The sequence below is a fragment of the Ambystoma mexicanum genome, chromosome 7q (assembly GCF_040938575.1).
Source record: "Ambystoma mexicanum isolate Mex_15411 chromosome 7q, UKY_AmexF1_1, whole genome shotgun sequence".
In the NCBI taxonomy this organism is placed as follows: Eukaryota; Metazoa; Chordata; class Amphibia; order Caudata; family Ambystomatidae; genus Ambystoma; species Ambystoma mexicanum.
Window position 1 is genome coordinate 1,124,952,414 of NC_090941.1, and position 24,910 is coordinate 1,124,977,323.

At 46.5% G+C, this 24,910-nt stretch overlaps 1 protein-coding gene across 1 annotated transcript in view; it reads left to right on the forward strand.

Annotated features, from left to right (window-relative positions):
- The window catches only part of LOC138528215 (extracellular calcium-sensing receptor-like), a 130,173-nt gene that overhangs the window by 102,687 nt on the left and 2,576 nt on the right, over positions 1 to 24,910 (forward strand). Inside the window, exon 5 of the mRNA XM_069639671.1 lies at positions 5,461 to 5,581. Coding sequence (XP_069495772.1) covers positions 5,461 to 5,581 — 121 coding nt within the window. The remainder of the gene's footprint in view (positions 1 to 5,460; positions 5,582 to 24,910) is intronic.

A 24,910-nucleotide genomic window follows, 5' to 3' on the forward strand; every position in this document is an offset into this window, starting at 1 on the left:
CCCCTTTCTACTCTCATGCATCCAACTCCACCCACCTCTGTCTTCTTCTGCGTACGTCTTCCTCCTCTGTCCACCCAATGTCTCTCACTGTTCTACTTGCCTCTACTCTTTGGTGTTTTAACCTCCTCCTCCCTAGTACTACTCGCTCCTCCATACTACTACTCCCTCCTCCACACTACTACTAGTCCACCCCACCCCGCCTCCTATTCTGTCACCATCCTTTCACACTGTTAAGCACTTCCACTCACTTGCTGCAATTCCTCTGCCACTCTCACCTACCAACCTTGCAAGCTCAATAACCACACAATACTCAACCTATTCTTCAATACACCTCCACACTCCAGTCCACCATCCTACCTTCTCCTGATCAATTGAACTGCCACCTTCTGGTATTCTGACCTAACAAGACCAATCCACACCTTCCTGTTTCCTTTTACCTTCTTATCTCCCCCTCCTCCTTCCATTGGATTACTGGCTCTCACCAGTCTGGCCTTGTCTTCCCCGCCTGGGTGGTATGTCACAAAGAGGAAGTTACAAGCAGCAGGGTAAGCCCCACACATTTTCTCCGTGCGGGGCTGCGTTGCAAAGTGTCCAAGTTCATGTTACGTGGCTTTGACGAAGCTCTCGCCAATGAAGTCTCTTCCGTTATAAGTCCTTGTTGAAGCCAGTTTGGCACAGCACTTTAGTTGCTGCGCGCGCCAGCACTGGAGTGCGGTGTGCACATCTCCGACAGCCGCACATGTGCTTTGGGTTCTCACCCTCTGTGGCTCAGATGATTGTAGACTATTGTCATGGGGTTCTGATGGGCTGTAGTCTTGAAGTTAGTCTCTTGACACTGCTTATGTCAGGTCCCAGGAAAAAAACTGAAAACCTGACCAGCGTTTTCAGTAAGAGGCATGGGGCGATGCAAGGTAGTGCTACATATATATAAGCAGGCACTTGGGGAGGGGACATGAATTGGGACCTTCTAAGCTGTCACTGTCCCCCTCTGGGCTGGGCCTGGCTCCCACCCTGGTAGGCCTGCTATCACCACAGGCTGAGAGGGATTCCTATCGCCCCCTGGAGAGGTCAGATTTCTGACCTGTCACAGCTCCCACTCATTGCCGTTCTGGCACAAGACTGCTGTAGTTTGGATCCGCACATGGCAGCGTGTGCATGGTAAATAAGACCAAATGAACATGTGCTTCCCGGGGATTATGTGTTCTAGTGTACAACATGCATTCTGTAAAGGAATGTAATCGCTGGTTCAACCTGACTGCACACTTTAAAACCTTTGTCTTGGGACAATATACATATATCAGCCCCCACCCCCTCTAGCGGTCTTAATAACACATCCTATGGTGTGAAAGGTCACAGCGCCACATCCTGCAGAATGTGGTGTCCTGCGAGCACTGCTGCCACAGGGGTGCATGTGCACTGGTGATCCTACTTATATTGGTAGCTGGGCATGGTGCAGGGAGATGCGGCAAGCATCTTCCAAACAGCTGGATCAGGATGGTGTGTGCACTGTGCAGGGCACAACCCGGGAGCCCTCATGCGCAGGCGCGGGCCATGCCCTACTGAGAAGAAAAAATCCAACACAATATGATGGCCATTTGAACGAGATTCCTGAAGAAGCAGAGAAACTAGATGGCAAAGATGAATGGTGACGTCACACAAAATCAAATTGACACCCATAGAAGAGATAAAGAAACCAGAGGATGCAGACGATTTATAAACCATCAAGAAAGTATCAAGGATAAGTGACATCTTGGGATCAAGGTGACGAAACCTATGCCACAGACCTGATAAAGATGCTGAGTTAGTTTAAACGTGTACAGATGCAATGAAATGCAAGCAGCAAAGCAATCATGAAGCTAGCCACATGCTTTTGAACAGTTAAAGCACGGCAAGTGCCAACATATACATATATAGATACATATGGACAAGTAAAGGATGGATGTTTCACTAAACATATAAGCAGTACTAAACAAAGAAGGCCTCAATTTTCAGTGTGTCGCAGTTAATAAAGCAATTCAATGCGCAAAATGAATCTCAGTTAAAGGAGTTTACCGAGCCAAGAGAGCCAAGGTCTTATCAAACTGGAATTGGCTGACATTGGATACAATTAACGTGAAGGAACAGAGGCTCCTGTTCAAAAAGGTCAAGCAAAACAAAAGACGTCTGAGGACTATTGGAGAATAAAATCAAATACACGAAAATGCTCAATTTCATGGTGTCCAGTCACGTGATAAAGGGAAGTTGGACGAGCAAGATGGTCACACCTACGCATGGAGGCCGGCTGTGCCCATACTCCTCAAAAATTCTCAGAACACAGTACAAACTCAAGGCCAACCTCAGAGCACTAATTCATACTGGACCATTGAGGTGATGATGGATGATATGCTAATTGGTGGGAAGCTGGTGCTAAAACAAGCTCACCCACACCTGGTTATTCAGTCTGCATGCTGCTAGACGTAGGTGGAAAAGTCCTGGCAGGGGTTAGAAGCTGTCCAATTGTAGGGTACCGTGTAATTAAGGGTCCTATAGCTTGTGTAGCCAATGGGACATCGTACATTTAGTGACGTTCATAGTGGCCATTTTGACGGGAGGGCTTAGTTGCTCCACCTGATGTAAAGTATCCTATCAGCTTCCTCTACTGCTCTATACAGATATAGAGCCTATACCTAGTAATATTTCAAAGAAGGTAGCAGGAACTTGGGGTTGGTCACCCCGAGTTACCTGGGGGCAACCAGACGTGGACTCCCTGCTCACTGTGCTCAGAGAGACAAAGTTTCACCTCACTGATGAGGCCCAACAAGGCTGAAACACGTGTATGGGGTTGCGTTTGGTACTCTTGGTCAGAGAGGAATTTGCATAGCATTTCGGTACTGGACTGCCCATGTGGGCGGGACAAAGACTGATATGCAAATGGATATTTCCCATCAATGAAAGGTACCGTTAGCAAAAAGCGTGTGCTTCAAATTCTTATCTTAGAGCAGGTTATCATGCCATGTTCAATCTGGAGTGGAGCGCTTGCTACCTTTTTTGAAATATACCTAGAAATACACTTAGACCCAATCACACCCTCTGTTACGTTTTTGGAGTTTGCCACGTAGGATGACGTTGGTAATGAAGCAGGTCAAAAGGTCAATGATGGCCATTTTTGGGTATAAGAGCCCAGTTTTTTTAATGAAGTAAGTAGAGTCAGAGGATCGAGCGGATTTTCGTTGTACTCCCTGTTTTAGATACTTGATACTAAAACAGACAAACTTTGCCAAACTATTTGTGTTGTCTTGATTATTGATGTATGAATAAAATCTGCATCCCCATCCATCTCCAGGGTATTGCTACTCATCTTAAAGGGCTGACTGAGAGAACACCCAGCTCGAGCGTGTTATAAATAACCAATTATAATGATAATTTTGGGAATGCCGCGCATGCTTGCAGCAGTTTGCTCCAGCTTTCTCTCTCTCGCGCTGAACAGCTCTAAGACGCTCCTCCGTGTTCAGCAGTCACTGGGTAACAGTGATGTGGGTAATGTATTTGCTGCTGGTTACACATCTAACGCCAGTCAGGTAACGCCGGTCAGCTCTTCACTCATAGGGGCTCATCATGAGGTTACTGCTGCATTTAAGGGTCTGCCCAATCACAAGTGTGGCAGCTCTAACCTGGGAGTAAATGCTCTAACCTAACGCCCATTTGCGTTAATTGCGCGGAAAATGCCCAATGGGTCTAATGGACCAAATGGGGAATGGGGAATACCCATTACCATCCAACCCTTGATCCGGGTGGCGGTATCTCTATTAGCCTGGGTGGTATTGATACCAACCAACTCGTGATAAGGCCCATAGTCTCTGCGATAAGAAGGGAAATGCTAGCGAGCAACTGGTTCTAGAGGAGGGCAGGAGATAAGGGTCTGCATACCAGTATTCAGGCACAGGAATGGAGGAAAGGAATTTAATCAGCTAGAAAGAGGAGAGGAGTAGAGGAGAAGGAGGAAGTTGGAGAGAATAGATGAGAGGTGAGGTGGTAAAGAGAAGTAGAGAGAAGGATGGGAGGAACATCAGAGGAGGATGGTGTAGATAGAGAGGAGAGGGGAAATGGTTGAAGATCAAAAGAGGATATGAGGAAAAGGGGGCTGGTATCTTGAGGGGGGTCTGGCAGAGTTTTTAAGAGGAGAGGTGGAATAATAGCAGCTCAGAGGAGGACATGGAGATGGACTTAATCCTGAACCCCAGACATTAGAAGAGGAAAAGTGGGTGGAACGGGAAGGCTGCAAGTGGGAGGGGTGGAGGCACATGCGTGTGGCATGCCATCAAGGAGTTACAAGAGGAGACAGGAAGAAGGACAGAGAAGGAACCCAACATATCTAGGAGGAGAGATTGGGCTCATTGTCATTAATACCAGGACCCTTACACTTTAAGGGGACTGATGCTCTAGAATGACTGGCAATGGAAAGCCGAAGGAAGTATTTCACTGTTGGGAACCCTGAATCCTGCTGCTTGATATCTACAAGCTGTTGCTGGACAAATGTCTATTGGACACAGGTGTCAGGGGAGGGGGTGGAGCCATGGTCTCACTGCACGAGAGGACTATCAATAAGCAACAAAGCTGCACCAGAAACCAATGTTTATAGAAACTGCGTGACCTGGGGTGACCTCAGAACTGCTGGGGACTTTCAGTAGAGACTGAAACTGGACTCCTGTATTTTGTTGATCAGAGGACATGTTGACTTTTTCTTTTGTTTGAACTACATTGTAGTTAGTTATTTGTGTGTAGAACCCCAGCGGAATATACATACCCCTTTGAACCCATTTTTCCATCTGTTGCCTGATTGTGGCATTGGCTGGATGTTATGACACCTGTGGTGTGGGACCCTCCCCAGTGTGTTGCCCCTTTAAGGGAATGTGTCCCTCCCCTGTGTGTTGCCCTTTTAACATGGGCCATGGGGCCCAAGCTAATAAAAGGAGACCTTGCAGACACGCCCACCAGAAGGGCTGCAGACTCAAAAGAGGAGCGAATGAGTCCGTGTGTCATTTATGTAGGCATGCAGGCCTACACGTGGAGGCACAGGCCAAAATGCCCTGATGACGTGGGACCCTCGTGCCAGGACGGTGGCAGAGGTCTGCATGGTCATGGGCATCGCTGGCTGTGCCCCCACTCCCACTGGTGCTGGTGTCCTATAGCACCTTGGGGCCTGCTGGATGACCATAGCAGTCCCCAACTCCCACAGGCACAGGGCCGATTGTGTGCTGGTGATCCCAGCACTATGTAGGCCCACTGGATTTCCATGCTGGGTCCCCCAAAACACCACCCTCCTACAGGTTACATGATTTGTGAGCAGTGCTGTCTCCCCGGCCTTTGCCTTCCCTGATGACTCAGTACTGGGAGGTTTTGACGTGTACCTTTCTTCATATGGCTAATGTACGCCTTGCAGGTTGGGGTTGCATTGCTGATTTGTCTGTTGTCCTCCTGCAGGTCCCACACTCTGTCTGCAGTGAAGATTGCCCCCCGGGGTACAGAAAGGCTGGCAGAGAAGGGAAGCCTGTCTGCTGCTTCCAGTGCATTCCATGTTCCCATGGGGAGATCAAAGACCCTGGTCAGTTTTGACATATGAAATTAGTTGATAAAGGTCACTCAGTAAATGTTGTCATGCATTTTAAAATGTTAAAAAAGTGTTAGCAACTCATTGGGTGTGTTTTAGGGTCCAGCAGAAGAGGGGTTCCTGTGGTCCAGATTTGAAATTACGTTTCCACTATGCTTACCAGGAACTAAGTAGGGTTATTTTATAATGAATTGGAAACAGAGTCCAAGGGATTATTCTACAATTCATAACAGAAAGTGTTCAAGAGTTCATAAGGACCACACAAATAATATGCTCATTGTTTCTACAGGTTAGTCAACATGTGTAAGAAGTGCATTCCTGAATGCTTTCCTTTGTCCTGTGAGGGAGGGGTACTGCTGCAGGACTCTGGATACTGCTGCAGGACTTTGGATACTGCTGTAGGACTCTGGATAATTCCGCAGGACTCTAGATACTGCTGCAGGCCTCTGGATACTGCCGTAGGACTCTGGATAATGCTGCAGGACTCTGGATACTGCTGCAGGACTCTGGGTACTGCAGCAGGACTCTGGATACTGCTGTAGGACTCTGGATACTGCTGTAGGACTCTGGATACTGCTGCAGGATTCTGGATACTGCCACAGGACTTTGGATACTGATGCAAGACTCTGGATACTGCTGCAGGTAGATACTGCTGCAGGGCTCTGGATACTGCTGCGGAACTCTGGATACTGCTGCTGGACTCTAGATACTGCTGCAGGACTCTGGATACTACTGCAGGACTCTGGATACTGATGCAGGATTCTGGATACTGCTGCAGGACTCTGGATATTGCCGCAGGACTCTGGATACTGCTGCAGGACCCTGGATATGGCTGCAGGACCCAGGATACTGCCACATGACTCTGGATACTGCTGCAGGACTCTGGATACTGCTGTAGGACTCTGGATACTGCTGTAGGACTCTGGATAATGCTGCAGGACTCTGGATACTGCTGCAGGACTCTGGATATGCGACATGACTCTGGATACTGCTGCAGGACTCTGGATACTGCTGTAGGAATCTGGATACTGCTGTAGGACTCTGGATACTGCTGCAGGTAGATACTGCCACAGGAATCTGGATACTGCTGCGGAACTCTGGATACTGCTGCTGGACTCTAGATACTGCTGCAGGACTCTGGATACTGCTGCAGGACTCTGGATACTGATGCAGGATTCTGGATACTGCCGCAGGACTCTGGATACTGCTGCAGGACCCTGGATACGGCTGCAGGACCCTGGATACCGCTGCAGGACTCTGGATGCTGCCGCAGGACTCTGGATACTGCTGCAGCACTCTGGATACTGCTGCAGGACTCTGGATAGTGCTGCAGCACTCTGTATACTGCTGCGGGGCTCTGGAAACTGCTGCAGAACACTGGATAGTATTGCCTCATTTAGAAATAGAAGGCAAAGGGCTTCCTGCAGACTGGGATGTGCAATGAAGCATCAAAGCAGGCATGATGCCCTTATTGTGCCAATAACCATGTCTTTAGCATGTGCCTGGATGCATAGACAAAAAAAAAAAGAAAATGCAATTCTAATATGATGATGTGTGTCCCCTTGCGGTTATTTGAGAAGCTGCATGGGTGTGGAGGTTTTTAATCCATGCAAAACAGGGTTAATCCCCATTGCAATCAGAAGCATACCATACCATGTATTAATCACGAGCAGGGTCTTTCTGGACACTTTCCACTCATTTACTAAATGGCCAGGAGGATAGCTCTGGGGCCATGCGTTTGTTTTGGAAGCAAGACAATGCACAGCAACACAGGTTTTAAAAGCTATGCCGCACTAAGCGCGTTATAAATGATGAAGGAATTCATAACAGCGTTGATGGATGTTCTTTCCAGAGCTAAAGCTCTACTTCACTGGTGCTGTTCTGTATGCTCAACATACTGGGGCACTGTGTCGTGCCGAGCAGGCACCCTTCTGGAAACATCCCCAACGTGTCACTGTGACGAAATGACCACTACTATTCTGCAGGAGAACAGGGATGAGGAGTGGCTAAAACTCATACTAAACCATCAGTAATCCCAATCATAACGTTTAAGCAGGCACCTCCCAATAAGGTATACCGCCTTTGCCGCTTTGGGTAAAATGTGCAGAAGGCAGACTATATACTTCAGAAGGGGTGTGAGCTGATACAGAAGCAATCCAAACAAAAATTGTGTGGTGTCCAGCAGAAAATAAAATAGGATCTTTACTTGAAATAGCAAAAATGAGCACACCCACTAAAACACTACTTGCCCTTGCCTGCATGGAACAAAAACAGAGAAAGCTGATTTTAAATTAATTGAGCACTCCTGGTTGGGGGCAGGGATGCAGCAACCTATCGAAGTTGTTGAAAGTGTAGGAAGAAAAGGGGGGCTCACAAGGTACTAGGATCCTTTGAGGCAGACCATACCTTTAGTTCCTTGTCTTTGGGGCTCCACACAGCTGTGCTTCTAGGAGCTACCTAAGGCAGTGATTCAGCATCGGGCTGGCGAGCTGGTCCACTGGTTCCAGCACATGGTACTGTCTAAGCAGCAATGGCACGTAGCACAAAGACGCTTGACGCGGGCTATCAATGTTCAAGTCATTGTAGCTCACAAGTGGTTTGAGGCAGGAGCCAGGGCCTAGGTCTGTTCCTAACATTCTAAGTTGCTGGGAAACACAGTTCAGGACCTTACAGGCAAGGTGCGTCCTTTCTTTTGTCCCTACAACCAGGAAGGTTGGTAGCAAGCACTTGGCACAGTCCTGTCACCTCCATATCCAACTGCCTGCACATCCCAAATTGGCCCTAAATATAGTTAGAAAGTAGAACTTTCCTCATCCTTGTAGCTAGCAACTTTGAAATACACTGTGATTACATTAAAGTGAATGTTTCTTCAAAGGTTTTTCACAGTTGAATCAACAATGATTAGTCCCCAGCCAGCTCCTGTATCAATGGTCTAATCCAGGTTGTTTGAACAAGTGTCCTTTGTCTGCTGATGTCATGCACGGAGTGCATTGTCTGCAGTAGAGAGGGGAGGCATGGTGTTTGGGAGCCTTAAAAAACGAGGATAGTAAGACTCACATGTGGTCTGAACCTCTTTTCTGGGGTACAAGCCACTTTCCTTTGCCTGCCTACAACAAAGATCTACAGTAATCAGCACCCTGGCATGAGATGGCTATTGACATGGTAGGAATGGGTCCCAGGAAATGACTTGTTTCTCTGAGTGACATGACAACCCTTCTCAGCGGAATAGAAGAGGCTGCATCCAACATGGTTATTGTAGGGACAGCCAGGCCAGACAGCTAATACACACCAAAACATCTCATGCATGAGTCACCACCCGCTAAGCTGGAAATAATAAGGCAGCCAATGCCTCTGGCTATATAATTGTGTAATCGTAGTTGCCATTATATAATAAACAGACGTTGTTAATATTTAGATATTAATACCTGCCACCTGGCTGTCTGGGTTATGCAATTATGATACTTAGAATCACCGGTGCAGACGGTTAATGAATCCCGTTTATAGTGTCTTTATCTCTGTGTTGGAGCAAAGTTAGTTCATTAGTTCACAGTTCATGATACACTTAATACTGGAGCCCAGTATCTAAGCATGGGAGCAGGATTCAAACCTGTGTTGCTCTGTGCTGTATTGCTTCCAAGACAGATGTGTTGCCTCTCAGGTATACTCCTGGTCCCACACAAATGTCATATCCAATGGCCTTGAAAGCGCAACTGTGAACATGTAATACCAATCCTGAGCAGCCAACAGGCAGACACAGGCGTTTATTGCTTGACTTGGATTGAGAGCTGTTCAAATAGCATTTATATTTATGTATTTTATGGCACGTTGGGTCGGTCCTTCAGTGATCAAAATTATGTCTTCTGCCTGTTAAAGAGATTACCAAACAATGATTTAGATGCAGAGGGAAAATATGTGTAATCGTTTGCCTGAGATAAAGTGGGTCAATGTTCCAAAAAGCTCATTGGATAACACACACTTTGAAGTTGATGTGAGCTCTGATGAGCAGCCAATGTAAGGCGAGTAGAGCTGTTGTGATGTGGTCTCTATGTTGAAGTTCGAATAAAAGCCTGGCACCTTTTTTCTGGGTCACTTGTTGCTGTTTTGTGAGATGATTAGGAAGACTAGACAGAAGTCCATTGCAATATTCCAATGACCAGGGGTTGGCTCCTTTCTCTTGTATTCCTTCTGCACCATGCGATTTTCCAATGACCAGGGGTTGGCTCCTTTCACTTGGATTCCTTCTGCACCATGCAATATTCCAATGACCAGGGGTTGGCTCCTTTCTCCTGGATTCCTTCTGAACCATGCGATGTTCCAATGACCAGGGGTTGGATCCTTTCTCCTGGATTCCTTCTGGCTCCCGCAATGTTCCAATGACCAGGGGTTGGCTCCTTTCTCCTGGATTCCTTCTGCGCCATGCAAAATTCCAATGACCAGGGGTTGGCTCCTTTCTCCTGGATTCCTTCTGCACCATGCAATATTCCAATGACCAGGGGTTGGCTCATTCCTCCTGGATTCCTTCTGCACCATGCAATATTCGAATGACCAGGGGTTGGCTCCTTCATCCTGTATTCCGTCTGCACCATGCAATATTCCAATGACCAGGGGTTGGATCCTTTCTCCTGGATTCCTTCTGCACCATGCAATATTCCAATGACCAGGGGTTGGCTCCTTTATCCTGGATTCCGTCTGCACCATGCAATAATCCAATGACCAGGGGTTGGCTCCTTTATCCTGGATTCCGTCTGCACCGTGCAATATTCCAATGACCAGGGGTTGGATACTTTCTCCTGGATTCCTTCTGCACCGTGCAATATTCCAATTACCAGGGGTTGGCTCCTTTCACCTGGATTCCTTCTGCACCATGTGATATTCCAATGATCAGGGGTTGGCTCCTTTCTTCTGGATTCCTTCTCGCTCTATGCAATATTCCAATGACCAGGGGTTGGCTCCTTTGGGGTTGGCTCATTTCTCCTGGATTCCTTCTGCACCATGCAATATTCCAATGACCAGGGGTTGGCTCCTTTATCCTGGATTCTGTCTGCACCATGCAATATTCCAATGACCAGGTGCTGGCTCCTTTATCCTGGATTCCGTCTGCACCATGCAATATTCCGATGACCAGGGGTTGGGTCCTTTATCCTGGATTCCGTCTGCACCGTGCAATATTCCAATGACCAGGGGTTGGATCCTTTCTCCTGGATTCCTTCTGCACCATGTGATATTCCAATGACCAGGGGTTGGATCCTTTCTCCTGGATTCCTTCTGCACCGTGCAATATTCCAATAACCAGGGGTTGGCTCCTTTCTCCTGGATTCCTTCTGCACCATGCGATATTCCAATGACCAGGTGTTGGCTCCTTTCTCCTGGATTCCTTCTGCACCATGCAATATTCCAATGACCAGGGGTTGGCTCCTTTCTCCTGGATTCCTTCTCGCTCTATGCAATATTCCAATGACCAGGGGTTGGCTCCTTTCTCCTGGATTCCTTCTGCACCATGCGATATTCCAATGAACAGGGGTTGGCTCCTTTCTCCTGTATTCCTTCTGCACCATGAAATATTCCAATGATCAGGGGTTGGCTCCTTTCTCCTGGATTCCTTCTGCAACATGCGATATTCCAATGACCAGGGGTTGGCTCCTTTCTCCTGGATTCCTTCTGCAACATGCGATATTCCAATGACCAGGGGTTGGCTCCTTTCTCCTGGATTCCTTCTGCACCATGCGATATTCCAATGACCAGGGGTTGGCTCCTTTCTCCTGGATTCCTTCTGCACCATGCGATATTCCAATGACCAGGGGTTGGCTCCTTTCTTCTGTATTCCTTCTGCACCATGCGATATTCCAATGACCAGGGGTTGGCTCCTTTCTCCTGGATTCCTTCTGCAGCATGCGATATTCCAATGACAAGGGGTTAGATCCTTTCTCCTGGATTCCTTCTGCACCATGCAATGTTCCAATGACCAGGGGTTGGATCCTTTCTCCTGGATTCCTTCTGCACCGTGCAATGTTCCAATGACCAGGGGTTGGATCCTTTCTCCTGGATTCCTTCTGCACCGTGCAATATTCCAATTACCGGGGGTTGGCTCCTTTCTCCTGGATTCCTTCTGCACCATGCGATATTCCAATGACCAGGTGTTGGCTCCTTTCTCCTGGATTCCTTCTGCACCATGCAATATTCCAATGACCAGGGGTTGGCTCCTTTCTCCTGGATTCCTTCTGCGCCATGCAATATTCCAATGACCAGCGGTTGGCTCTTTTCTCCTGGATTCCTTCTGCACCATGTAATATTCCAATTATCAGGGGTTGGCTCCTTTCTCCTGGATTCCTTCTGCAACATGCGATATTCCAATGACCAGGGGTTGGCTCCTTTCTCCTGGATTCCTTCTGCACCATGCGATATTCTAATGACCAGGGGTTGGCTCCTTTCTCCTGGATTCCTTCTGCACCATGCGATATTCCAATGACCAGGGGTTGGCTCCTTTCTCCTGGATTCCTTCTGCACCATGCGATATTCCAATGATCAGGGGTTGGCTCCTTTCTCCTGTATTCCTTCTGCACCATGTGATATTCCAATGACCAGGGGTTGGCTCCTTTCTCCTGGATTCCTTCTGCAGCATGCGATATTCCAATGACAAGGGGTTAGCTCCTTTCTCCTGTATTCCTTCTGCACCATGCAATGTTCCAATGACCAGGGGTTGGCTCCTTTCTCCTGGATTCATTCTGCACCATGCGATGTTCCAATGACCAGGGGTTGGCTCCTTTCTCCTGGATTCCTTCTGTTTCCATGCGATATTCCAGTGACCAGGGGTTGGCTCCTTTCTCTTGGATTCCTTCTGCACCATGCGATATTCCAATGACCGGGGGTTGGCTCCTTTCTCCTGGATTCTTTCTGCACCCTGCGATATTCCAATAACCAGGGGCTCCTTTCTCCTGAATTCCTTCTGCACCATGCAATATTCCAGTGACCAGGGGTTGGCTCCTTTCTCCTGGATTCCTTCTCGCTCTATGCAATATCCCAATCACCAGGTGTTGGCTCCTTTCTCCTGGATTCCTTCTGCGCCATGCAATATTCGAATGATCAGGGGTTGTCTCCTTTCTCCTGGATTCCTTCTGCACCATGCAATATTCCAATGACCAGGGGTTGGTTCCTTTCTCCTGCATTCCGTCTGCACCTTGCAATATTCCAATGACCAGGGGTTGGCTCCTTTCTCCTGGATTCCTTCTGCACCATGCGATATTCCAATGACCAGGGGTTGGCTCCTTTCTCCTGGATTCCTTCTCGCTCTATGCATTATCCCAATCACCAGGTGTTGGCTCCTTTCTCCTGGATTCCTTCTGCGCCATGCAATATTCGAATGATCAGGGGTTGTCTCCTTTCTCCTGGATTCCTTCTGCACCATGCAATATTCCAATGACCAGGGGTTGGTTCCTTTCTCCTGGATTCCGTCTGCACCTTGCAATATTCCAATGACCAGGGGTTGGCTCCTTTCTCCTGGATTCCATCTGCACCATGCGATATTCCAATGACCAGGGGTTGGCTCCTTTCTCCTGGATTCCTTCTGCGCCATGCAATATTCCAATGACCAGGGTATGGCTCCTTTCTCCTGGATTCCTTCTGCACCATGCAATATTCCAATGACCAGGGGTTGGCTCCTTTCTCCTGGATTCCTTCTGCACCATGCGATATTCCAATGACCAGAGGTTTGCTCCTTTCTCCTGGATTCCTTCTGCGCCATGCAATATTCCAATGACCAGGGTATGGTCCTTTCTCCTGGATTCCTTCTGCACCATGCAATATTCCAATGACCAGGGTATGGCTCCTTTCTCCTGGATTCCTTCTGCACCATGCGATATTCCAATGACCAGTGGTTGGCTCCTTTCTCCTGGATTCCTTCTGCACCATGCAATATTCCAATGACCAGGGGTTGGCTCCTTTCTCCTGGATTCCTTCTGCACCATGCGATATTCCAATGACCAGAGGTTTGCTCCTTTCTCCTGGATTCCTTCTGCACCATGCAATATTCCAATGACCAGGGTATGGCTCCTTCTCCTGGATTCCTTCTGCACCATGCGATATTCCAATGACCAGGTATAGGCTCCTTTCTCCTGGTTCCTTCTGCACCATGCAATATTCCAATGACCAGGGGTTGGCTCCTTTCTCCTGGATTCGTTCTGCACCATGCGATATTCCAATGACCAGCGGTTGGCTCCTTTCTCCTGGCATTCCTTCTGCGCCATGCAATATTCCAATGACCAGGGGTTGGCTCCTTTCTCCTGGATTCCTTCTGCATCATGCAATATTCCAATGACCAGGGCTTGGCTCCTTTCTCCTGGATTCCTTCTGCACCATGCAATATTCCAATGACCAGGGGTTGGCTCCTTTCTCCTGGATTCCTTCTGCACCATGCAATATTCCAATGACCAGGTGTTGGCTCCTTTCTCCTGGATTACTTCTAGCTCTACTTCACAAGTTAGGAGTTTGTCTCCTCTTAAGTGGTTTCCTTGGTTTGCAAACACAACACAACGGAAAGTGTCTTTAGGCAAGCGGAAGTATTTCACAGATCCTGGCTACTTCTGGGCCTTCACAGGTTACAACACAATGTTCACTCAGCCAGGGGACTTACCTCCATTTCCCTGGACTTTTCAAAGTTTCCCAATGATGCCCAACACATGTTTCCAGGTTTCTTGTGAACACCTCTTCTTGGTTCACGGAAGTCTTATGTCTGGTTCACCTTCCTGCCAAACATACCCCAGGAAATTATGAGTAATAGTCTCTGCTATTCTCTTCCATTTGAGCTCCGTGGGTCCCAGACACTGTTCTTTCTTAAATGAGATCCACTTTATCATTATACTTTCACATGGGTGTGAGTCCCAGACTTTCAAAGCGTAGCATTCTCTCATGTCCGACTCCTTTGCTCCCAGGGTCCCAGTCCCTCTTATTCTCTGACTCTCGTATGGGTGCAGGTCCCAGACTTGCAATGCATTATCAGAACAGCTTGGGTTACTCCCCTGCCAAGCATGAGTGCCTTTCTTAACTACCTAACTTTCTCTTAGGGTCCCAGATCCTCTTATCTTCAGTCTCTCCTGGTTCCAGCATTCCCGGACCCCTAGCACCACTCGGTTCCCCTGTATACCTTTATGCTTGGTTTTCATCATACGAGCAGCGGGACGTCAGCGCAAGGCTATGGTAGCATTCGGGGACCTTGCTTCATCGCTACTGGCTTGGCAGACTTCTGTGTCTCTCTCTGCATGCCTCATCATAGTGCTGCTTCTCCTGCCAAGAGGGTGGTTCGGGCAGTGAGCCGCATAGTCCCCACATCCTGGACTTCCACTGTTCTACGCCCTCCACCGTGCACAGCGTTTTCCTCTCCCTTACTGTGGTGGTCGCTTTGGCATACCAAGCAGTTCCTCTCAGGTGGGTGGATTGCCTTCACCTGGTTTCTCTCCTCAATTCTGTATTGCTTTGGTCCAATCGGGTACGGTGGAAAACTAGACCGCTCACAACAGTTCCCTCAAGTAATCTTCCTACGCTTAGCCATATTCTTCTTCCCAGTACTTGTATTAACAATGTGATCATTGTGTGCCTTAGTTGTGTTCATTGTATTAGGTTGGCTGACTTTACAATAAAAGATATTGGCATTAGTAGGAGTGAGGGAAGTAAATTGTGGCTTTCGCAAAGAGGTCGGGTGCAACAAAGCAGAGGTATACTACATTCTCAGGGAATGGCTGTTCCCAATCCCATAAGGGGCTTCCTCTTCCATGGGATCCTTGCACTGTGCACAAATCCAGGGCGTCTATTGTACTGTGAACGCCCCACCCTGGACCCATGGGAATGGGCTCCCCCTAAGGGAGAAATGACGACATCTACAGATTCATCACAATACAAAGCATTCGAAAATATAGGTGAGGCATTATGTAGGCAGACCAAGAGTGGGTGGAGACAGGGAGGCATATGGAGCAAGGATCATTTTACGGGGCTGCAATCATATCTGTTGAAGAGTCATGTTTTTAGGAGTTTTCTGAAGATCAGGTAGGGGGGTTTGTCTCGGATGAGAGGTGACAATAAGTTCCAGAGTGAAGGGACTATGACCACAAAGCTAGATCCTCCATCATGTATTTTGTTGAATCTCGCGGAGAGTAGTGAGAGGGAGGAGGATGAACATAGGTGGTATGCAGCTGCAGGTGTTTAGGTAGGCAGAGTCTGGTTTATGAATGCAGAAGTGGGAAATTGCAAAGGTCTTGAAATCTATCCATGCCAGCGGGTGCCTCTTCTGGCTTCTGAGATATGATCAGTGGGCTTTAGACCCCAGGCGGCTCTGAGAGCATAGTTTTGCAGGAGATGGAGTTTAGCGAATAGGGCATTGCAGTAGTCTAGTTAACTGCCTATGATGGCTATGTTCAGTGTCAGGCAGTTGTCTGGTGACAGTAATGTATGGCTAAGTTCAATGAGTTTTGTGATCTATGGAGTGGAGGATGAAAGGGAATTGATGTGTTTGTGCGTGTTGACTTCTGCATCTAGGTAGACCCCAAGGGTTTTTACATTGCTCGTAACTGGGATGGGGTTACCGTCGATGGTGAACGAGGCATAGGCAGGGTCGAGTGTTTTTGAGCTGTGTGAAGAGCTGATAAGTATCTCTGTTTTGTCGTCGTTGAGGCAAAGGTGATGGTTAGCCATCCAATTTTGTATGATACTGTAAATTTAGTTGATCATAGTGGAGTCTTGGGAGTAACTACCTGTGAGTTTTAGTAGAATCTGGGTATCAACAAAATTGGTGTTGGGAATGTTCAGATTGGCCGGGTGGTGGAATAGTGACCTTGTGTAAATGCCATAGTGGGTGAGGGAGATGCCTTGGGGAACACTGTAAGGGATAGGGATGGGATCTAAGGCACATTGCTGATAAAGGCTCTGGAAGAACGCTCATTAAGGAAGGATTTTACCTTACTGGTTGCTTCTGGAGTATAGTGAATTGCGTTCTGTTGTGCTCACATTGGATGTCATGGTCAACAAGGTTGAATGCAGTCGAAAGCCAATGGAGGAGGAGACGGGCAAGGTTACCTGAGTCACGGATGTTGTCAAGTTGGATTTTGAGGTGGTCAAAGAGGGCTGATTCAGTGCTGTGGGAGGGCCAGAAGCCAGATTGGTAGGATCCAAGTAAACGGTGGAGTTCGAGGTAGAATTAGATTTGCATATAGGCAGTGTTATCCAGTATTTTGAGTAAGAAGGGTACTTTTGTAATGGAGCGAAAGTTGGACGGGAGGGATGGGGTCCAGAAAAGGTTTCTTGAGGAGTGGTCTGACCCAGGCCTCTTTGATGTAGGGGGGTACGATGAGGGAGGAAAAGGAGGAACAGATGAAATCAGCCGTGGTGGGGGCTGGTGTTTCTGAGCAGAACTTGATGATGTGCGCTGGGTAAATGTCACAATTTGAAGGTTTTAGGTATTTGATGATATTGTGTACATCAGCTGTGGTGACTAGAGAGAATTGGAAGGGGGCCATTGGTGGTGCGGTGGTGGAGTGGTGGTGTGTGAGAGCGTTAGTGGAGAAAAGAGTGTGTTTCTTTGCAATGGTTTTGTCTCTCAGCTTCTGGGTTTTGCCAGAGAGGGTTGACTGGATGGTTGTGCACAAAGCCTTATAGTTGGGGAATTTAGAGATGGGCGTGCAGGGTTTCAAGCTCTATGAGAATTTTGGAAAAGTTCTCTTGCATTGGAACTAGGTTCAGAGATCTTGTAATGTAGGAATGGGATTTGGAGGAGATGAGTGTAGCTTTGTGAATGTTTGCTGAAGCGGTGATAGCATCTTTATTTTCTGTGGAGGTGGGTTTTCTACAGAGCTATTCAAGAGCCTGTTTTTGTCTACAAAGGGATTGGAGTTCATCTGTGAGCCATTTGTTGTGTGACCTGACTTGCTGGGGATTGAATTGTTTTAAAGGGGGAAGCAAGTTTAGTGTTTGTAGTAAGGTGGTGTTGTAGGCCTCAACGTGAGCCAGTGGGTCATCCGGGTTAGTTGGTCGTTTGTGCAGGTTGGCTTAGGTGGGAGCTAATATAGCATTAATGAGTGTCCATGTGTTGAGTGTTGTGGTGGAAGTGGGGTGGAGGGCTGGGTGATGGACGTATAATTGAGTGGGATGCTGAATTCGATTTGGGAATTGTCTGACCAAGGTATAGAATTGGTAGCTGTGATGTAGATGTTGATGTTAAGACTTACTATCCATTCGAGGGTGCAGCATTTATCGTGAGTTGGAGAGTTTACCATTTAGCAAAGGTTCATTTCCGTGAAGGTGGTGAAGCGAGAAGTAGATCTCTTGTCGATCGGGTCGTTGAAACCAAGGTTGAAGTCTCCTAGTAGGACAAGGCTAGTGGTGGGCTGGATGAGAGGGAATAGGAGGAGAGGTAACAGTTTCAGGGGAGCGTAAGTTGTTGGGGTGACTGCAGATGAGGATGAGGATGAGGTTGAGTGTGGTTTAAGGGTCGAGTGAAAGATTAGTGTAGAGGAGTTGTAGCCCTGCAGGGTGGGCATGGGGAACTCTGTGATTGACAGGTTGAATTTAAAGATAAGAGAAACTCCACCCCCTGTTTTGTCAGGTCTGTCCTTTCTTAGTATGGAATTCGCTGAAGTTAGAGATAGGATGGGTCTGGCTGCATTATCTAGCAGAGTTTCAATGACTGCTAGTATTCTCTATGCGTTTCTGTCAATTAGGTCATGGATGTCCATAGCATGTGCGCATAGCGATCGTGCATTGATGAGGGTGTACAGAAGGCTGTTGTTTCCTGTGGTTTAGGACAGGTGTTGGGCTCAGCGGAAGGGATGGGGCTGAGATGGGGGTAACTACTTTGAGATGAGATGGTGGTGATGTGGTGCGAGAAGCGAGTCTGGGGTTCCCGAGGGAGCATGTAATTGGGAGATGCAAGGGGGTTGTGACATAGTTGCAGGGTTGGTGTGAAAGCGCACGTGAGATAATCTTAACTGGCAAAGACATGGCTTGGTTGGTGTGGAGTTGGAACGTGTGGGGGCTAAATGGATGTAGTTGCCTCCTAGGTAGGTGGTGCTGATTGGTGGTAAAAAACAAGGTTGTTTTAGGTAGGGTGGGGTGTTTGGAGGGGAATACCGAGAGTTTTGTATGTGAATAGGGGTGCTATAGGTGGTTGAAAGTATGTGGGAGGTGGGATGGGTTGGGTAGTGGAGCAGGAGCGGTTTGCGCTGGGTTGCATGCTGCAGCTCCCTCAAGCAGCAATATGCTTATCGGTGGTGGAGAATCAGGCAGTGGGTGATTTGGTGGTAGGTGGTTGGTCACGGGCCGCAGAGGATATAAAAGGTGGAATGGGGATTGAAGAGTGGGCACCTTCTCTGTCCTTGCAGGCCCATACAGGCACGGGCCTTGTCTGCTGACCTTCGTTAGTGAATTTGCAGTTCCTGTTGTCTGGTGCCTGCTGTTTCATGAGGCAGGGCTGGTTGGGGCACTGGAGCATTGTTGTGCACCTCTGTGACTCACCATATGTGGTAAATGAGAATATGCACACTTTGCCTCTACAGTTTCACAAATCACAACAATTGTGTCAGCCACAAGTCTCCGCTCAGAGATAAGCTGCAGTGTTGGGGTAGAAGGTAGCCGCCCTGGCTGCCAGATCCCAGTGGGAATGGATCACAAGTGTTTAGTAAACACAGTAATACCAACCAATCTTGTCAAATGTCCAGGGTCGGAAACATAGGGAAAAGGATGTGTTTTGTTAGGTCACATAATAAGGCAAGAATACAAGGCAATGTAGCAATGATTCAGGTACATAAGGGCAAAAGGAACAGGAGCTTAGCACAACCTTAAATCCTGTCCATGAGAAGTAGCCAAGTTTTAGCCGAGGCAATTATACCTGAGTGTAGAGGCGTTCATTAGCAAGAGGGAGCCAACGCAAAGAAGGTTGGATCCCAAGAGTGTACATAACAGCGTCATGCATTTAATTCAAGGGTTTTGTGTGAATAGTGAATATGAGTTCAATTCAATAATCGCTTTTGTGGTTCCTGGATTTTAAGATCAAATATGGAGAATCAAGTGATGGTTTGACTTTTAATTGTTCAGTCTTGGCATGTGTAATCTAGGGTACACATAAAGCTTGGTCAATATTCTCAAATTGGCAAAGACAAGCTTTTAAATAATCTATTACTTCGCAAAAACATAGTGATTGTAGGCTGGAAATGATAGACAACATGGGAAAAGCCAATAACCTTTTTTAAAAAAGGAATTTGGACAATTTGCAGTGTTCCTCCCTCATTATTAAGACCTACATTTCGGACCGAAACAGGGCCATAGTGCAGGCTTTGTCTCATAGATATTAAGAATCATTTTGCTAGTCCAAAACTTAAAACTATGAGCAAAACTAAAAAATAACCCCATTTGCGTGTTTCATTTGGAAAGCCGGCTTAATAATTTGCTTATCATTTCACTATCCTTTCAGCCTTGGTAAAAAAAGAACTGCATGAGACCTTTTAGCTGGAAAGATCCTGTTTGCAGACTTAATAGTATGAATGGATAACCCATTTAGCTGGTCAGAGAGTCTTGTAATGTGTGTAATGACTTTGGGGTATGTACCAGAAGAGCACAGTATTCAGTAAAGGCTACAAGGGGCATCTGGGTGGCACCAACACCTGGGGTAACTGCATAACTGAACCAGAGATGCAATGGTCGAACTGCCTACACATTTCATAAGCTTAACCAAAAGAGTTTTCCTAATTGTATTGTATTGTATTGTTTATTTTGCTAACATAGCTCAAAAGCAGCAGAGTGCCTTACGACGAGTGCAAGCCAGTGTTGGGCATGGCATTTTTTTAACAATAGCACAGAACCGTAATAGCTGGTAAGATGGCTCAGTGGTTTGAGAGCTTGCTGCAGGGATCTGGGTGTGCTCTGCGGGTTGCAGGTTTGAATCCTGGCAAGGCCGACTCAAAGTTCAGCCTTCCGAAGTCGATAAATGAGTACCAGCTTTTGTTGGGTGATATTGTATTTAAATATGTTCTGTGTAAAGCGCTTTGGTAAAGGCACTGTATAAATAAAACATCATTACTGATTTCAGAAGGATGGAAACACTTGGATATTCTTGTGGGACCTAGATACGAAATTGGACGGACAGAGCATCCCTGTCACATGTTTTAAAGACTGGGATTATGATTCCCTCAGTAATAAGTCAATCCATTGGATCAAACCCAACCTAACTGGCCTCTCAATCAAACCCTATCTAGTTTGAATCCAGAGTTACATGCTGTGGCTTGGCCACTTGAGCAAGTTGCTTAATGGGGATTGTATTGGAATTTCTTCATTTAACACTTTTGTAGTTAGGAAATTGCTGCAATCCAGAATGGGCCGAAATAACCAACCTTGTAGCATAAAACAAGCTCCCTCAACGTTTGTCTTTCCCCAGCCTGCTAATATTCCTGACTATTCATTGAGACATAACTCCACTTGGCTAATATAAAGGCTTCCAAAAATCGTAGTGATACAACGACCATCAATACAGTATGGAACGGCTTAGAATTGGCGCCTTTTGAAGGCCTTCCAGCACCTAATGAAGTAGAACGACTACCACTGGAATGTAAATCCACACAGATGTTTGCGATCCATTGTATTCACATATGTTTGGAACCCCCCTCTGAGGAAATTGCTTGTTGAATCCTCACCAGCATGGCTGCTACTGGAGGCTTTGATGACAGAGAGATTCTGTCATCTTTGTATTAGAAATGACTCCAAGATTTGTCTCCAGGAAATGTTGACTACTGTCCAGTTTGTTTTGGAAGATTAACATTCAGTGTCATCGCCGGTGAAATAAAACAAAAGAGGTCAATCTTCACGCGGCCTATATATATTTCCATCTATAGGGCTTTGCTCAGTGGTCTGCATTAATTCCAAAAGTGCAGACCTTCAAATTCTCACTTTGATGATGAATGCCTCCTCAGGCAATTTTTGTTAAATGTTATTTTTCCTCAAAGGCTAAGAAAGACAAAATCATGTCCTGCGTCAGTAGTCTTTGTAGGTGACTAAACTGTTGCTGCATAGCCCTTTTTTTTACTCTGTTTTGTGGAGATGAAAACCCTAAAATTGGCACTGGATTAGATGGTTGTTTGTACCTGTGACCTAAATCAAGACAAGTTGAATGATATACCTACAATAACATTTCGGGATCCAAGACATGACTTGCATGCGGTACAATGATGGAATGATGTGTATACTAGAGGGCTATGTGTAATCAATGGGTGTATTTCATCTGATGCCTAAGTCTTTTAGGAACTCAGGGCCAATCTACCATTGATTGCTGTCTATTTCTTGATCCTATTGGAAATCTGTCTCCCACCTCATCATCAATGGCTTCCCTACACTGGCCATGCCTCACTGCCTCTCCAAAGCCTCACTGCCTCGCCAACTTTATATAACTAGATTCTGCCTGCTGTTGAGACAGAAAAGCCGGAAGCTGAAGTGACTAATGCGTGGACTAGGTGAAGGTGGGAGTATTTTGTGTCTAGAGATTATGTAACTGTACTTCTCAGTACCATAGACAGTTTACTGAGAGTGTACTTATTAAATAACCCAGACCATTTGGTACACATGCCTTGTGATATAATAATTACTAGCCCAGGACATGCCTTGTCCAAAGCCCAGAGGCACTTGATATCGGCATACAGTGGTAATAGAGAATACAATTAGAGAGAATGCTATAACAGAGAAACAAAAAGAGATACAAAATCATCGAAGATTTAAAAAAATAGATATGGGGTGGGATTGGGATTGGTTTAAGCACATATAGAATCAGGGAGGATGGGGGGAGGGCAACCTTCCCCCCCAAAAAGAAATTGATATTTTGTCACTGTTATTGTTTTTGCTGAAAAGGCATTCTCTGTTATGTGTTCTCTGTAATCACACATCACCTTGTTATCTAGTTCCAAGAAGTCCTGGCTTGAGGAAGACTCTAACTTAGCTTAGAAAATGTCACTGCGAAGACTACCTGTGGGATGGAGACGTCTAGCAGACCATGGAAGAAGTATTTAACTCCCAGGAGAAATGCTACCTGCTTCTGAGATTGTTATTGGATGCAGAGACTCTCCTGTATTCTAAATGTTTGGGGGGGGGGCTGGTTGCATTGGGCTCAGATCAGGTGCCGGCCACAGATGGTCCTGTTTCCATTAATGAGGTTGACTGGAGGGATTCACTTTCCAAGTTATATAATATCCCTTTCCAACCACTAATGGTATTTGGAGGTAAGCATTGGTTTCCTTCAGGGAGGAGGTGTATACAAAAGCTTCATGTCCTGTGGAGGGACGCCATATTCCACTGAGAAGTACATCCATGTGGTTAACACATTAGAAAGGGAGAGAGTAGACGAGCAGGTGGAGCCCTGTCTAGTCAGGACATGGTTCCACCTACCCATCTGTACCAGGTCTAAGTGGATAATGAGGGAACATGTAAAGAAGGAAGATTTGGCCTGGAGATCCAGAACATCTGGAAACTGATTGCCTGATGGATGTTACCTGTATTACAGAGAAGAAGAGAGGGAATCAAACAATGGATGCAGATCAAGGGAGGCGCGGCGGGGGGGCCTTGGCAGAGGCACATTCTGAAGCAGATCACAGCAAATTGTACATTTTAAACAGTTCAGTAGAAGGGTGAGGTGGGGAGGCAATTTACTCATGAAAGCAAGGTTTTTCTTCGGGTGTAAGTAACATGGTAGCCCCTTAAATGATGTAGACATGTCATTTTCTGTTCAGGATCATTAGATTTCTACAAGCAGCATTAAGTGCTATATTTTCTGTTTGCAGTGAAGCTACTTCAGAGTGAAATGCAAAAGGTTAACTAATATTAAAGTCAGACCAATCAGCCAGAATCGCTGGCAGGACGCCAGATATAGATTGAGAAGATTGGGATAGAGCTGTAAAGTAATGCATCCACCGATGTTGCACAGCCATCAAGAATTGAGAAGATGGGTAAGAGCTGTAAAGTAATGCATCCACCGATGTTGCACAGCCATCAAGAATTGAGAAGATGGGTAAGAGCTGTAAAGTAATGCATCCACCGATGTTGCACAGCCATCAAGAATTGAGAAGATGGTTTAGAGCTTTAAAGTAATGCATTCACCGATGTTGCACAGCCATCACGAATTGAGAACATGGGTTAGAGCTGTAAAATAATGCATCCACCGATGTTGCACAGCCATCAAGAATTGAGAAGATGGGTTAGAGCTGTAAAGTAATGCATCCACTGATGTTGCATAACCATCATGAATTGAGAAGATTGGGATAGAGCTGTAAAGTAATGCATCCACCGATGTTGCACAGCCATCAAGAATTGAGAAGATGGGTTCGAGCTGTAAAGTAATGCATCCACCGATGTTGCACAGCCATCAAGAATTGAGAAGATGGGTTAGAGCTGTAAAGTAATGCATCCACCAATGTTGCATAGCCATCATGAATTGAGAAGATTGGGATAGAGCTGTAAAGTAATGCATCCACCGATGTTGCACAGCCATCAAGAATTGAGAAGATGGGTTAGAGCTGTAAAGTAATGCATCCCCCGATGTTGCACAGCCATCCTGAATTGAGAAGATTGGGATAGAGCTGTAAAATAATGCATCCACCGATGTTGCACAGCCATCAAGAATTGAGAAGATGGTTTAGAGCTGTAAAGTAATGCATCCACCGATGTTGCACAGCCATCAAGAATTGAGAAGATGGTTTAGAGCTGTAAAGTAATGCATCCACCGATGTTGCATAACCATCATGAATTGAGAAGATTGGTTTAGAGCTGTAAAGTAATGCATCCACCGATGTTGCACAGCCATCACGAATTGAGAAGATGGTTTAGAGCTGTAAAGTAATGCATGAACATAGTGTAAGAAATAAGTAATGGTGACTCTGTGAAGGACATGTGTGAGGGAAGGTGTGGAAGCTGCATTGCACATGTGCCTTTAGGTGTATATATATGATTCATGGAATCATTCAGCTGCTTTGGAATGCTATGGAAGATGTGCAATCCGTTGCCAGTATTCATCTCGTGGTAGCCGATTGAGGAGTGTGCATAAGGAGTCGCCGTTCAGTGTCTTTCGGATTCTATGGTGCAATGTTAGTGTAAGTGCTCCTACTATGTTGTATGATAGGTTAACACTCAAACATGAAGGGATTGGTTTCAGAGGCAAGGTATGCGCGAGAGCAAAGGATTCAACCTGGGGCGCACCATGCTGCTTAGCCGGGTTCCTCGCCCACTCTCCCTGTAGAATTACAGAAAAGTAGGAGGGCGGGTCACTTTACAGTAGGTTTCACAGCATCTTAATGCCATCATATTAATAGGAGACAT